The 13,050-nt window shown below is 49.0% G+C and overlaps 1 protein-coding gene across 1 annotated transcript; it reads right to left on the reverse strand.

The window, feature by feature from the left end:
* Window positions 1-288: 288 nt before the first annotated feature.
* Window positions 289-12,155, reverse strand: LOC149339971 (aquaporin-7-like). Its single transcript, XM_089548700.1, has 7 exons — window positions 11,904-12,155; window positions 7,802-7,916; window positions 5,135-5,261; window positions 3,684-3,821; window positions 2,404-2,522; window positions 1,753-1,970; window positions 289-651 (listed from the first exon to the last, which is right to left on the reverse strand). Exons 2-7 carry the CDS (start codon window positions 7,877-7,879, stop codon window positions 504-506), a joined length of 828 nt encoding a protein of 275 aa, XP_089404826.1. The 5' UTR covers window positions 7,880-7,916; window positions 11,904-12,155; the 3' UTR covers window positions 289-503.
* Between the last annotated feature and the right edge of the window lie 895 nt (window positions 12,156-13,050).

Here is a 13,050-nt window from a genome sequence, read left to right on the forward strand (position 1 = left end):
CAAAAATTGGTACAGCGCGTATCCATCTGGTAATGAGATAACTTTTCTTTAGGTAACGCAAACAAGCTCGAGGACGTGCTCTTGTTTTTCGTATGGGTTGACACGCAGTGGTATAATAATCTCTACTGGCACTCGGCTGGCCCTTAAGTTCTATCCCTGGGCGTGCCGGGACCGAATGCCTGTAAAGTCCAATTTTGGCGCTGGTGAAAAGTTTCAGGTGGTGGAAGTTAATGCCCAGCCCACAGCTACGGCGATTATTGTTGTGGTAAGCAAGGAAACGAAACGCTGTTAAACAAGTAAGTGGCTTTATTTGGTAGGTTAAAAACCATATAATAATGAAGTAGCGGCGCATTATCTTTGGTAGCGCAGCATAAGGAATCCTAACACAACAAAAGTTGAAAAGGATGGTTACAGAATGGAATGAACACACGAGTGGCCGGGCCACCATAGGTGTTCGAGGGGCCCTGAAATGTGGGCATCACGGGGTGCTTCTGCGCATCGCATTACAAGGGCACCCGAGTGCTACCTTCCGAATCGTGGCCGTAGGCATCGCAGTGGAGCTCCACGGTGAGGGTGTAGAACCAGGCGCCCACGATGGCACCGATGTGCGGACCCACGATGGGCACCCAGAACCAGTTGTAGTTCCGGAAGCTAGAAGCAGGGAGGGGGTAGAAAAATAAGGAAATGAGCACTGCAATCATTTGCACGTACTGGAGGAGCGAGAAAACTCAATGGCCTTGCAGCAGGTAAGTGAAAAAAAAGGAACAGGTGCCGAACACCTTACGTGGACCGCATTGTTTTTCTTTACAGAAGCCCGTAATCGGCACACGAACCAAATGGATGGAATATGAGGCGAACCAAGTACACTGCAAGCGTACCTTAAATACTACGCACGACTTTGAACGTACAAGGCGAGGGCAATAGGCGCATCATGTATTTAAAGTAAATAGTCTTCGGGGGTTCACTTCCACGCCGTGTAATAGCGAGGACAGAAGTTCCGCTCACCTTAAAGAGATTTCGCATAACGAGTCAGCGCAAGACCCAAAAGAAACCCTCTTTCGATATTTACTTTTGACGAACGCTGAGCCTGTGAAGTGACCAGAGTTCCGGTTTGTGTGCGCCATTTGTTTGCTACGTAGAAGAATGCTCCACCATGCCCTGGACCTGAACGCATTGAAACATACGTGGTAGTCTCGGGTTCAAGGAAGAGTACCAGGAAGGTTGGACGTATCAGCAAACGAGCTTTATTATGCGGTTGTGCCAATCTGCAAATTCAGGGCGCCGCATAAGTATACGCGGGCTTGTGCTACCTCCAACGGCTGTTTTAAGGAACATCAAAGCCAATTCGTGCCGACTGAAACTATTTGCATGCTGCTGACCAGTCGCAAGTGTCAAGGGCCTTGCTACCAATATTAAATGTAGGAAGACACATGATGCATGTTGGAACAGGCTGGAAGTTTATGTCGCTGGCGGGGTAGAGAAAGGAAATAGACATACGGTCGAGTTTGGAGGTGCTATGCAAATAAAAGATGCTGAAAATGGACAGAGGCGTGGCTGGTTCGTTATACAGTGGCGTGATCTTAATTAGTCGCCGCACTCTGGTTTGTGTGGTTTACCAGATAGCTGCAATTTGAGAGGCCAAGCCATGCACTGTTGCTCGAGAACTGCATTTCGGCAATGAGAAACCGCTACAACGGCAGAAAAAAAAAGCTGTTTCCGCCGCAACGCAAGATCATAGATCCGTGAGCACACCTGAAGACTTCGCTGCCCCAGCCGGCGATGGCTGTGAAGATGCGGGGCGACAGGTCGCGGGCCGGGTTGAGAGGCGCGCCGCAGTTGTAGCCGAAGCAGAGGGCTATGGCAGCCAGAGCCAGGCCGATGAAGAGGGGCTGCAGGCCCGTAGCCACGTTCATGTTCCGGCTGTCGAGGATCGCCAGGAGGGCGAGCATCAGCAACGCAGTACCCACAATCTGAAAGGAGGAGGATGGCGATGTCCAGTCTAAACCGAGGGCCGCGAAATGTACGTGCCCGCAACGTACAGTGTCCGAAAGAAACAGTGCGTGTGACGCACAGGCATGTGTGGCATATGTGAGGCGCAGATTACTTGACCCTGCAGTATTAGGGTCAGATAAGCGCAATTTGATAACCCTATCGTTCGCCCTGCCCAAGAAGCATGTCACAAGAGCATCCTGAAAGGACGCTTATTTCAAGGAGTCATTACGTGCAGTGCGCTGTGGTTGAAGTGCTGTTGCGTGTTGCTGGAACGGAATTCAAGGGACGTGATTGCAGCAGAGGCTCCTAAAATTCGTATCCAAAAATTGTGCATTTAGTGACCCAGTAATTTTCCTGAAAATCAAATCTCTCAGACCCCCCATATCGGGCGAAGGCTGTCTTGTCGCTTACCTGGTCAACCAGGCAGTTTCCGGTGCCGACAAAGTCCTTAGGGTAAGAGGCGAAGATCCCAGCTGTGGCGTTGACGCCGGTGACGGCTCTGAGTCCACCGTCGTACTGGTGCAGAGCTCCTGCATATGTGCGGTTCACATGAAGTTTGGTGTGAAAGAACCCGGAGAAGCAACCATGTGGGCCATCTAAATCACGTGACCCTGTAACGTCATTACAACCTACCCGCCGGATTGTGAGCAAATTGAGCACAGTGGCCGGCGGTCGTTAAATTAATGATGAGTTGCTTGGAAACAGTAACCTGTTGGGCACAAGCACCACCGATGGGAGCACCTGGTGTTGTAGGGCAGTAACGCATGACGTGATCACTGCATCAATGCACCAGGAGTGGCATGAGGGCTCCCATGCAGCTATGAATGTAAAGTCGAGAATGAACAGTGCCTCATATATGGGCACGAACCCATTACGCTATCACTCCATACCCTTGAGGCGGAGCTAAAGTGTCCTGTCTAATTATAATTTTGTCAACAAGTTGCGCCGTCCTACAGCATTACGCTTACAGCATTAGAAATGCTGGATGATCAGCAATAGGTGCCGGCATTAAGCTGTTCCAGAGTGGATGCGAGCATGCGGATACCCTAAATAAATCAAGCGATGCTTGAAAATGGGCTTTAAGGCTCGTGTGCTTAAGTGGCCAGAATTCCTTAATTGCGGAAGTACCTAGAAATTAAGCGAAGCGGCACTGCACTCAACAGTAGCTCCCGAATGAATTGTATCTCGTTGTAGCTGACCCAGACCACAAACAGTCACCGGTGGCTTCCACTGCCTTAGCGATCGAATCAGTCATGACAGGCTTTCAGAAGGAGAGGGTAGTGAACCACTTCTCAAGTACAACTTAACATTATGACGCGACAGCGCTAACGAGTCCGTGCGGTCGCTAAAGGCGTCCTTTGCCGCATCCTGCCGGCATCCTTTCGGAGTGTACCTACAATATAATTCGCCTACTGTGCGTCGTAAATTGCTCGTACAAGGTATTTGCTCCACTGAGCAACGTTCGTTCAGTGGCATAGAGGTAGCGTGCCTGGCACCCCACCCAAAGGACAGTGACCACTTTCCTTTCTGCTTCTCTACGGCACTACCCTCTCGACCAATCAGGATTTTCATTTCACGCTGACGTCGGGTTTTCCGCCGGACGGGACCCTGAATGCTCTCTCATCAATGTTCCGTTTGAGGCTCCACACAGTGAGGCAAGCTTACCAGAGAAGCAAGCCCGCAAGCCTCACCTTGGTAAGTGATGAAGGCTACCACGGCTGCGAGAAAGGCTCCCAGGTACTGAGCCACCATGTAGGGTACTATCTTGCGCCAGGAAAACTTGCGCACCGTGGCCAACGCAACCGTGACAGCTGGGTTGAGGTGAGCCCCTGCAAAGGCCAGGCGTACAAAGATATGTGCTGCAGGGTCACATCTGCAGCCAAAGTGAATGGGAAATTTGTCCTTTCAGTGAGAATTCGGAGCCAGGGTTACGCCAATAGAAGGCAAAGTGTAGTGAAAGTTTGGGCACAACAGAAATATATGCTGGTCAAATGTTTTTAGGGGAATACCCCTTGGTGGAGTAGATTTGTAATAAGGGAGTAATTACTCATTGACATCCACCCAAGCGCAGCCATACGGCTACAGAGGAAAGCTATACAGCTTTCTCGGAAACTTCGTAGTTAAAGAAAAATTCGTCCTGGTCCGGGGCTCGAACCCGAGACCACCGCTTCACCGGAGCAGTCGCTCTACTCGCTCTGCTCCGGTGAAGCGGTGGTCTCGGGTTCGAGCCCCGGACCAGGACGAATTTCTTTAACTGCGAAGTTTCTGAGAAAGCTGTATAGCTTTCCTCTGTAGCCGTATGGCTGCGCTTGGGTGGATGTCAATGAGTAATTATTCCCTTATTAGAAATATATGCCATGGGGATAAAACAGCTCAGCAGCTGCGAGGAGTATTCGAGGGTTGCGCAGTGTGGTGGGCGGCTGCGTGTAGACTAAGGACGTGATATCAGGGATGGCGGGGTCACAGGTGGCGCTAGAAAATAGCGCATTGGACATTCAAATGGTTAACCTCTAGCGGACGCGGTACAGTTTACTACAAGTAACAAAATACTAAATCACACAGGCCGTATCAATCGAGTCCTGCAAGGTGCTGGTGAAACGAACTGCCGCAATTTTATTGCAATGCAACGTCGTTTGAGGGTCGATGGGCTGCAATCTGACAATTACCGATCGCGTGTCCATTTCCTGCGCGTGCCCCAAGCTACCTCCGTATTAGGGTGGGCGCGCGGGAGCACACAAATAGCCGGTGAACGCTTGAACAGTGCCGTGAAGTTATTAGAGTATAGGACAGTATTGTTATTACAGTATAGCTGCGAAAAGCTGGCAGGACGATGGCGATCGACCCTCTGCCTGTGCAAAAGCCCACCGCCAGCCCTGCCAAGGTCTAGCTGTTCACAGCTAACTGCTGTCAAGCAGAGTTATGCATGTTTATGCGAAATGAGGCATTAAACGACAATGGAGTTAAATCGCACAAATCATCTACAACTGCTGCACTGCCGAGTGTCATAATCGTGCCGCGCACTTGGCTTTACTGCTCCGAGACCTCCGAATTCCTCCCCACCAATTCAAACAGTTCTTCGCTCCCGTCGAGGTTGGACGTTAGGGTCTAAGTGTGCGCCGTCCGGGATGATGAGAGTCCATACCCGAGGCTCCTCCAGCGACGAGGACGCCGATCGTGAGGGCCAGGCCCCATCCCCAGAACCCGACAGTGTAGCTGATAACGCCGGCCCTGTCGAAGGTCAGCGAGGCGAGCACTGCGGTGCCGAAGAGCTGAAACAGAATGGGGTACACATTCGCGGGTGGGTATTGAGAAGATAAACCAAAGGGTGGCGCAAGGCGCGGGCGAGCGAGGTAAAAACATGCAGGCCAGGAGTAGATTTTCGGCCTCCATAATGAAAGAAAAGTTGCAATACCACAGGCTGAGCGCATAATTCTGTAACACACAACTCCTGAACACTGCATATCATGGCTTCCCAAGCACTGTGGAAGCTTACGCATGATGCGGAATGCGTCAGGCAAAAACAGCGAACTCTTAGTTCCCATCACTTGGAAATGATGAAAGTCAGGCCAAGGCATCGGCACGAGAGGTGCGGGACCCAATAAAAGGTTCCACATTAGGGGCAGAAGTACATTTCGTGACGCATTTTGTGCCGGCCTTAACCGTCACCCGGAAGCTGTGCGAAGCACGAGCATCGGCGGAGGAGGAACACTACAAATAATGACTAGCAGCATACCTGATGGGAAACCAACCATGGAAAAAGATTCTGGAGCGCTTCGTCTGGAACGACGCGCAGTGTACGCGAGCACATGCGACTGATCAGGAGAGCGTTGTGAATAACTGCTCTCCGCTATACAGCCATTTCAACGGATCTCCCCGAAGAGGCTAAGCATGTTGGCAGTGTGTATCATTAATGTGTACCATTAACAAAAGCCCCACAATAAGCCGACAGCACCACTATCCAAATACAATGCACGCAGGAATTTCGGCAGCCTCTTTTTAAAAAGTTTGCAATGCGCGACAATTTGTACTGAATATCCAGGCTATTTGGCTTTCTACACAGCAGCGAAAACAAACATCGGAAGGTCTTAAATCTTCTAAGCTCTACACCAACCGGAAAATGAATGAGGCATGGCTAAAAAGAAGAGAAACGGAAGGAAACGATGTTGCCGGCCGCGACAATTTGTCGAATATCTGAAGCACTCGAGCTGCTGCCAGCAGGATCAAAAGAGACAGGATAGCGAGGCGAAGTATAGAGAGGAGTGATGGCGATAAAGGACAGGGAGGGGCTATGTACAAATGCAGAAGGTAAACAAGTTCGCACAGTTGAAAAGAGTACCGAGCGCGAGCGACCACCGATAAGTCAGGCCATCTCTACGACGCCTTGGCACACGTAGTCGCGCCGGCGTTCTGTTCGGATAGCCGATACAATTACAGCCCCTAGCCGAGCCTTTTACGATCGGTTGTGTGCTTATCAACGTTTGGAGATATGTGCCGAGCTCTGCTGGGAGCAAATGCCTACCCAGCGTAGGCCAGAATTGCGGCCACATGGCTTAGCCCGGCTGTGTTGTTCGCCGATGATTGGGCTGTAAGCCAGCCGAGCAGCAAACAGGAATGCCATGCTGCAAGCGAGCGAACCTAGAGCTTCATGAAGTGGTCGGGAGGAAGGCGTTCCAAAAAGTGTCGGAGACACGAAGATAACATAAACGAAGAACGAATGAAGGAGCTTTGTGTAGCAAAGGTTTTGCCCTTGGACCCTAACTAAAGAGCGATGAAGTCTGCTACGAAGGAGGTCCGGTTAGTGCAAGGAGGTTGCCCGGTTTAGGAGCGGTAGACTACGGGCGCTTCCAACATGCTGAAGCTAGAACGCACTACACAAGGACTAAAAAAAACGTGCAGGCAAACACCAACGACTAGCGCTTTAAAGTCTCAGTGCACGGGCTCTACCACGTTTGCCCTCATTCGTCCACCTCGCGCAAGGTGTCCATTAAGTCGCGACCCCCTATCCCATGTTTGGCCTAGCTGTCGAACGAATTATGCAGGCCACCGATAGTGAATATTCAGAAATCGTACCCCTGCGACTCGCAACCGCAGACCTACAGAGTGAAGCTACAGAAACGGTTCGTACACACGAACATGCAATATGATCTTCATTTGACAGCTTACGCAGAGAAGCAAGGCAGCAAACTGATCAAACTTTGCTGGCAGGTTTCGCATGTGCTTGGGTCGCCTTGAGAAGGCTGGCGCTTTTAAAACATGGGTAGTGCGTTCTCCACAAGGACCGACACCCGGAGAAGCGTCTGAGAGGATGATAAATGTGGAAGCAGTGGTTTGAGGAAATGATTGCTCAATAACGCATCTCGGTGGACACCTCAACCGCGCAGCAAGAGAAGGGAAGGGAAGAGAGTTAGAGACGAAGGGAAGGAAAGTGCTGTAGTGAAGGGCTCCGGAATAATTTCGACTACCTGGGTAGCTTGCAGGTTGCGAAGTATGTTTTTGGTTTTGTAAATTCCCGATGTACATTGCTCAAATCAAGGAAGATCAAGCAAAAGGTGGTTTCCCACCTAACAATCGCCTACTTTCCATGAACAAATATACTTTACTTTAAAACACTGTCACGCACAGCAATAAAGCGACATATCGACATACAGCATGGAAGGTGATGAAAAACCCGCTAAGTAGCAGGAACGTGGCAAGTTCGCGCACGCGTCACCGTAAGCGTCACCCTGTGGCTCTAGGAGAAAATAGTAAAGCAGCGGGAAGTGCTTGCACAAAACGACGCGAGCAGGCGCGTCTAAAAATGGGCACTCACCACAAGAACGAATGTCCCCGCGAATTCGGAGAGGGCTTCGCGCAGGGTTGCATTGGTGATCTTGAGCTTCTCCAACATCTCGACCTCTTCTGCAGATTAAAACTTCCGGAGGAGACTGGAACAAGGAGCGAAAATGGCCACCGGTATGTTATATTTCGGAAGCGTCCTCCGTCTCTACAGACGCACCCTGCTTCCGGGGCGATGCTTTCGGCAACTGAAGCGACGCTTTAAGCAGCACACTGTTATCAACCGGCGGCTAGAAGGCCGAGGACCATCGAGGAAAGGAGGACAGATAACGGAGTCAGTGGTCGGCAGTTAGGACAATAGATTGCGGGGGGCGTCTTAGTTCCAACTAACCGGCATGTGCTGCGATCGTGACGTCTCCAGTTGAAGGAAACAGGTGTGAGACAAAGAGGTTTTGGAAGAGGCGCAGATTTTGCTTAGGGGGATGAGATCCTTATTTTCGGGAAGGCGCAACCCTCGCAGTGTGCAATCGCTTGGCGCCACTTTCTTAAAAATATGGTGTCAGGACACGTTACAGCAGCACTTAAGCAGCCGTTTCGGTAAGCTAGGCCCTGCGAAATGTAGTCATTTCCACTGCGGCCTGGGAAAAGAACATCGAGGGCAAGTTTACAGTTGTCTCGCGTTCTGATTACAGAACCACCGAGGCCATAAAAGAAGCTACAAGCTAGGAGATGAACAATACAGGTGTCGCCGTCATGACCGGCCGATTTCGCTAGTAAGTTGAGACCACAATTGTTAACGAATCTCGGAAACTATGCTACACCGCCATTCACTTCAAAAGTAGACCTGTTTTTGCCCAGAGAAACGATGTTTACCAAGAACAGTTGAATGCAGTTATCAGTGTCCCTTTAAGGTATGTCACCACCTTTTTCAAAAAGTTTTTTAATTTTGAGTATTAAATTTTTATTTCACATTTACGTTATAAAGCACCGTTTTATATGATATTCAAAAGGAAGAAAGAGTGAAAAAAGCCATGCTGGTATTAATAATTCACAAAAAAATGCCCAAACTTGGTTGTTATGCAAACATTCATAACTAGCGAATGGAGAGCAGGAATTCTAAATTTTTTGGCGCAGACTTAGCCAACTAACCATACTGTGCAACCAACTAGGATCTTTGCCATCTGATAATTGGGAAAAAAGTTATAGCAAAAATGCCAAAGAAAACAAAAAAATGTCATTTTTGCCTCCATTCCTTGACATAAAACATGATTATATCAAAACTCACCATTCGATTTAATTTATCCTAGTTCATTGCACAGGCTAATAACAAAGGAAAGAGCGTGCAAAGTTTCATTGAAAAATATTTATTTATTTCGAAGTTATGACTGTTTGCGCAACACGAAAGTGCAAGAAATAAAGTTTTGAGAAAAACAAGATTAAAGTTTTTCAATCCTTGTAGAAAGAAGATCATCATGCCCTAGGAAGTTAAAATCCTTGAGGTTCATAGCTAGGGCCCTCCTTAGCTGATGTGAGCTCTCTTTTGGCATTTGTTGCTGCCCGTCCTTTTTTTGCGGAGATGTTTTGCCTCACCCGTTGATTGACGTTGGGCCTTCATCACATGGTAATGGTCACTGGTGCAACATGGTAGGAGAGTGTGGCGGCCAGATTCGATGCCTGCTTCCCTCAAAATATCTGCTGTACTTCTGTTGCCATCACTGAAGGACGAATTCGGTAGCATTCAAAGCGATAGCGCGAAGCAAACAACTCAGACGCTTGTAGCCTCATGCATCCCCCTTGCGGAAATTTAAAGCAATGTTTAAAAAACAAAATAAGCCTTGAAAATTGCCTTTGAGTAATATTTTACATATCAGACTAAAACAAAACAAAAAATTTTCCATATACGCCGCTGATTATTGCCGAGTTATCATTTTCTGTTACCAAACCACATTAGTTTCGGTTTCAGAACTGTTCACCACCTGTTCGAAAGTTGGCTATAACTTTTTAACAAAATAAGATACGAACATTATTCTTGCTGCAAAACATTTTTGAATGTTTTGGGATTCCCAAAATATAAAAAAGAAAAAATGTCATTTTTCCAAAAAAAGCGCTTTTTCAAAGGTGGTGACATACCTTAAGTCAAGAACAACGCCAACACAGAAGACTACAGGAAGCGTGTGGAGGACTGAGACAGCACGCTATAGGAGCGGCTGTGACGGTTGTTGAGCGGCCTCTTATATTGCGTCAGACTTTATGCAAGATATCGAGTATCGGTGCGCTTTGTCGTCCCATTTAGTTTTGAGGACAGTAGGCCGGTTGAAAGCCCTGCATACTCGATTCGATGTAGAGATATCAGGAGGAAAAGGAGAACAATATAATGACGGAATGTAGCGGTGCATGTCCTGGTATGACTGCTACGGATGACGCCTGATGCAAGCCTATTTCTAAAATTTGGAATACAAAAAGCTATGATATAGGAGTTCTCATTTCGTGCCCAAAAGTAACCACAGTACAGCGCTGAAAACAATGCTGAGATGGACGACGTTATTCCGTTTACCCCGTTATGGAATCTGGATGCCTGTCCCCAAACTAATTGAAGTATGTGTCTTAATGCGGAATGAATTTTATAAGCATCCGTTGTTATCTCGATTTGAAAGACTGCAGCAGAACTATTGGAATTGAAAGCGGTGGCTGCCAGCATACAGCAACCAGAGCGCCTCGTCTCAAGGATAATTCATAACGAAAATGACAGGAGCCCTTGGCTTTTTGGCGAGTGCACGGAGGGGCTCGCATAGACGCCCTTCTAATTTTTTAGGAATATCGCGCGAGCCTCAACTCTTCGCTTGATCAGCGCCGTATGTCGCCAACTTATCGACTTATGGCAAAATGAAACATCACGACTAAGCAGAAAATAGAGCGAGGCCAATCCACCAGCTGCCGATAACATTAATGCAAGTCACGGGACGAGCGCCACCTATCGACTGAAGCTTACTTCTGCAATGATAGGGAACATATAGTGAAGAGTTCTTCGCTCGTGCTGCGACTTTTTACCCGCAGTTGTCCGTTGAGCCGTTTCACTTTACCGTAAAGGCTGCGCCCAGCAATATTGCATGTTCCAGCTTTGCCTTCTGAATCTGCCCAAAAGTCCTCCGATGGGTTCAGATATTCTTGACCTTTGGACCTCGCAAATCACCTGGATAGCTCGTCGAGTCACTGCAGCCTAATTGATCGTTTACAGCTGTCTCATGCGTTCGCGCCTTCTTTCATCCGTCTGAGGGATCGCGCTCAGGCTCGCTCACGCTCGCTCACGCCCGCTCACGCCCGGTTGCTGCCCAGGATAGAAATGGCTACCCTAATAAAGGCACGGTGCAACGATACCCGCCTCAAAACGTACTTGCCAAGACTAACGCACTTCGGCGGCAGAATCTGAAGTGCAAGCGATAACAGCCTGTACGTTTTTAACTCCGTTACGAAAAATGGCTGCAGATGTACTCTTAGAATTTGTTCCCGTCTTCGAGTAGGTGTTTACCCGTCTCGCTTTGCTTGCATCAGCAGTCTATATTCGCTTACCCGTTCCACTAATTTGCTGCATTTCATTGCCGTACCAGCTTCCTCTCGAGCTGTTGCGCCATAGTCTAAAAAATGCACTAAACTACACGCACATGGTGCTGCTACGTGTGCACGGCATAATGCTAGTCTATTTTAGGGACACACTCTCGACAGCGCGGCGCTGGTCCCATCTGCGCAACTAATGATCCCCGCTATTGACCAAGGCAACACCTCCTTGACCAGATAAAAGCTGCCGCAACTCTGTTGTTGAAGCGCTCTCTGTGTTCACAGCGAGTAACTTTGCATACATATTAGTTTCTAATGAGTACCATATTATCCTACCTCACTGCATGGACACACTGGGCAGAGCGTAAAATTATGGGGGCGCGAACTTGCCTGTAACAGGATTCACCGTACGGCGCAAGAAAACTGCGCACAGATCTTCATTCCGAAAAAGCAACGCAGTGACAATTACCCAACGCAACAGTTAACACTATGCGTGCCTTCAACAACGTTTCAGCCAACGAAAGCGGCAGGATCAGCGGCCACAAACAAAAGGTGCGACATGGTAGAAAGTGACTGCTACGAACCTGCGAAGATTTGAAGATGAGTCCAGGCGCAGTTGAATTCAACGCTCCGCGGTCACTAGTGCTGCCCCAAGACTGAAGACCGTAGGCCCTCTCGTCGACTATTTTAGTAACGCAGACAGCAGGCGGGCGGATACAGCTTTCCACGACGGGCGACGAACTGGGAACGTCAGCGAAGCCTAGCCTATATGCCCAGGCGAAACACCGGCGAACGTCCCGGCACCACGCTCGCTTCCCGAAGAATGAGGGTGGCGGTACAGACGTGGTTTTTCTTATAGCTTGTTCTAGACGAGCATCAGGTCACGTGGCATGGGTTGATAACTGCGACAGCTTCCACAGTGAGCGGCGCACTGGAAATGCTCACGGCGTTCTGCGCAGGTTTACAAATAGGATTTCTGCGACGCAAGCAGCACGGTGCGTTTATGTTTTGCCGGCAGAGCCGGTTGCGACGCGGACAGTAGCATGTGATGTGCTGGGAGCGCCGAAACGACATGGCATGTGATCGGTTGCACTATGTACTGTTGTGTTGCGGACTGCAGAAAGAATACGCCGGGAATAAACGTGCTCAATGTTTCGGCAACTCTCGTCTCTTCTGCATCGCGCCGGCCACCTCTGCTGGCTGCTATAGTAGGCGGTATAGAAAAGTCTGAGCGCACTTTCAGTCAACGCCCAGCCACATCTGCTGATTTATTTCATTCTCTGGGGATAAACAGCAGCACTAAAATCACGACTGCGATGGAGACACCGTCTTAAAAACTAAGGATAACTTTTGATGCGCTTCAGGAGGGAATATGTTTGGGTATGTTGGGTCGCCGTTACACAGAAAGCATAAGGCGGGAACTAAAGAGGACGAGGCGAGGACAGGACAGGCACTGACCGATGACAGGTTTTGTTTTGCGTGCAATGGATGACTTAAAGGCATGCGCGACATGCGGTGCGCTTTGCTTTTGAAGAGCTGAACGCAGCGTGGTAAGACGATTGAAGGTAGTTGAAAGAGGACAGCCTGAAGCAACGGGTGACGATAAGGTTTATGTAAACAAGACGTGAGAGCTTGCAAGGAAGTGAAATGAGATCAAGTTCTGTGCGTTTTTTTAATGCTTTGACACTGGTGAAACGTGAATAATCCGACATGAAATGAGCGGCGCGCTTC

This window comes from Amblyomma mixtum, chromosome 6 (assembly GCF_055824585.1).
Source record: "Amblyomma mixtum isolate Tamu chromosome 6, ASM5582458v1, whole genome shotgun sequence".
NCBI classification, from domain to species: Eukaryota; Metazoa; Arthropoda; class Arachnida; order Ixodida; family Ixodidae; genus Amblyomma; species Amblyomma mixtum.

Bases quoted from the DNA above. Each gene is read 5' to 3' on its own strand.
- LOC149339971 (XM_089548700.1), bottom strand. From the start codon at position 7,879: ATGTTGGAGAAGCTCAAGATCACCAATGCAACCCTGCGCGAAGCCCTC. The intron at 2,523-3,683 runs GTGAGGCTTGCG...GCACATATGCAG, and splicing joins AGCCTTCATCACTTACCAAG to GAGCTCTGCACCAGTACGAC. The intron at 652-1,752 runs GTGTGCTCACGG...CCCTGCTTCTAG, and splicing joins TGGGGCAGCGAAGTCTTCAG to CTTCCGGAACTACAACTGGT.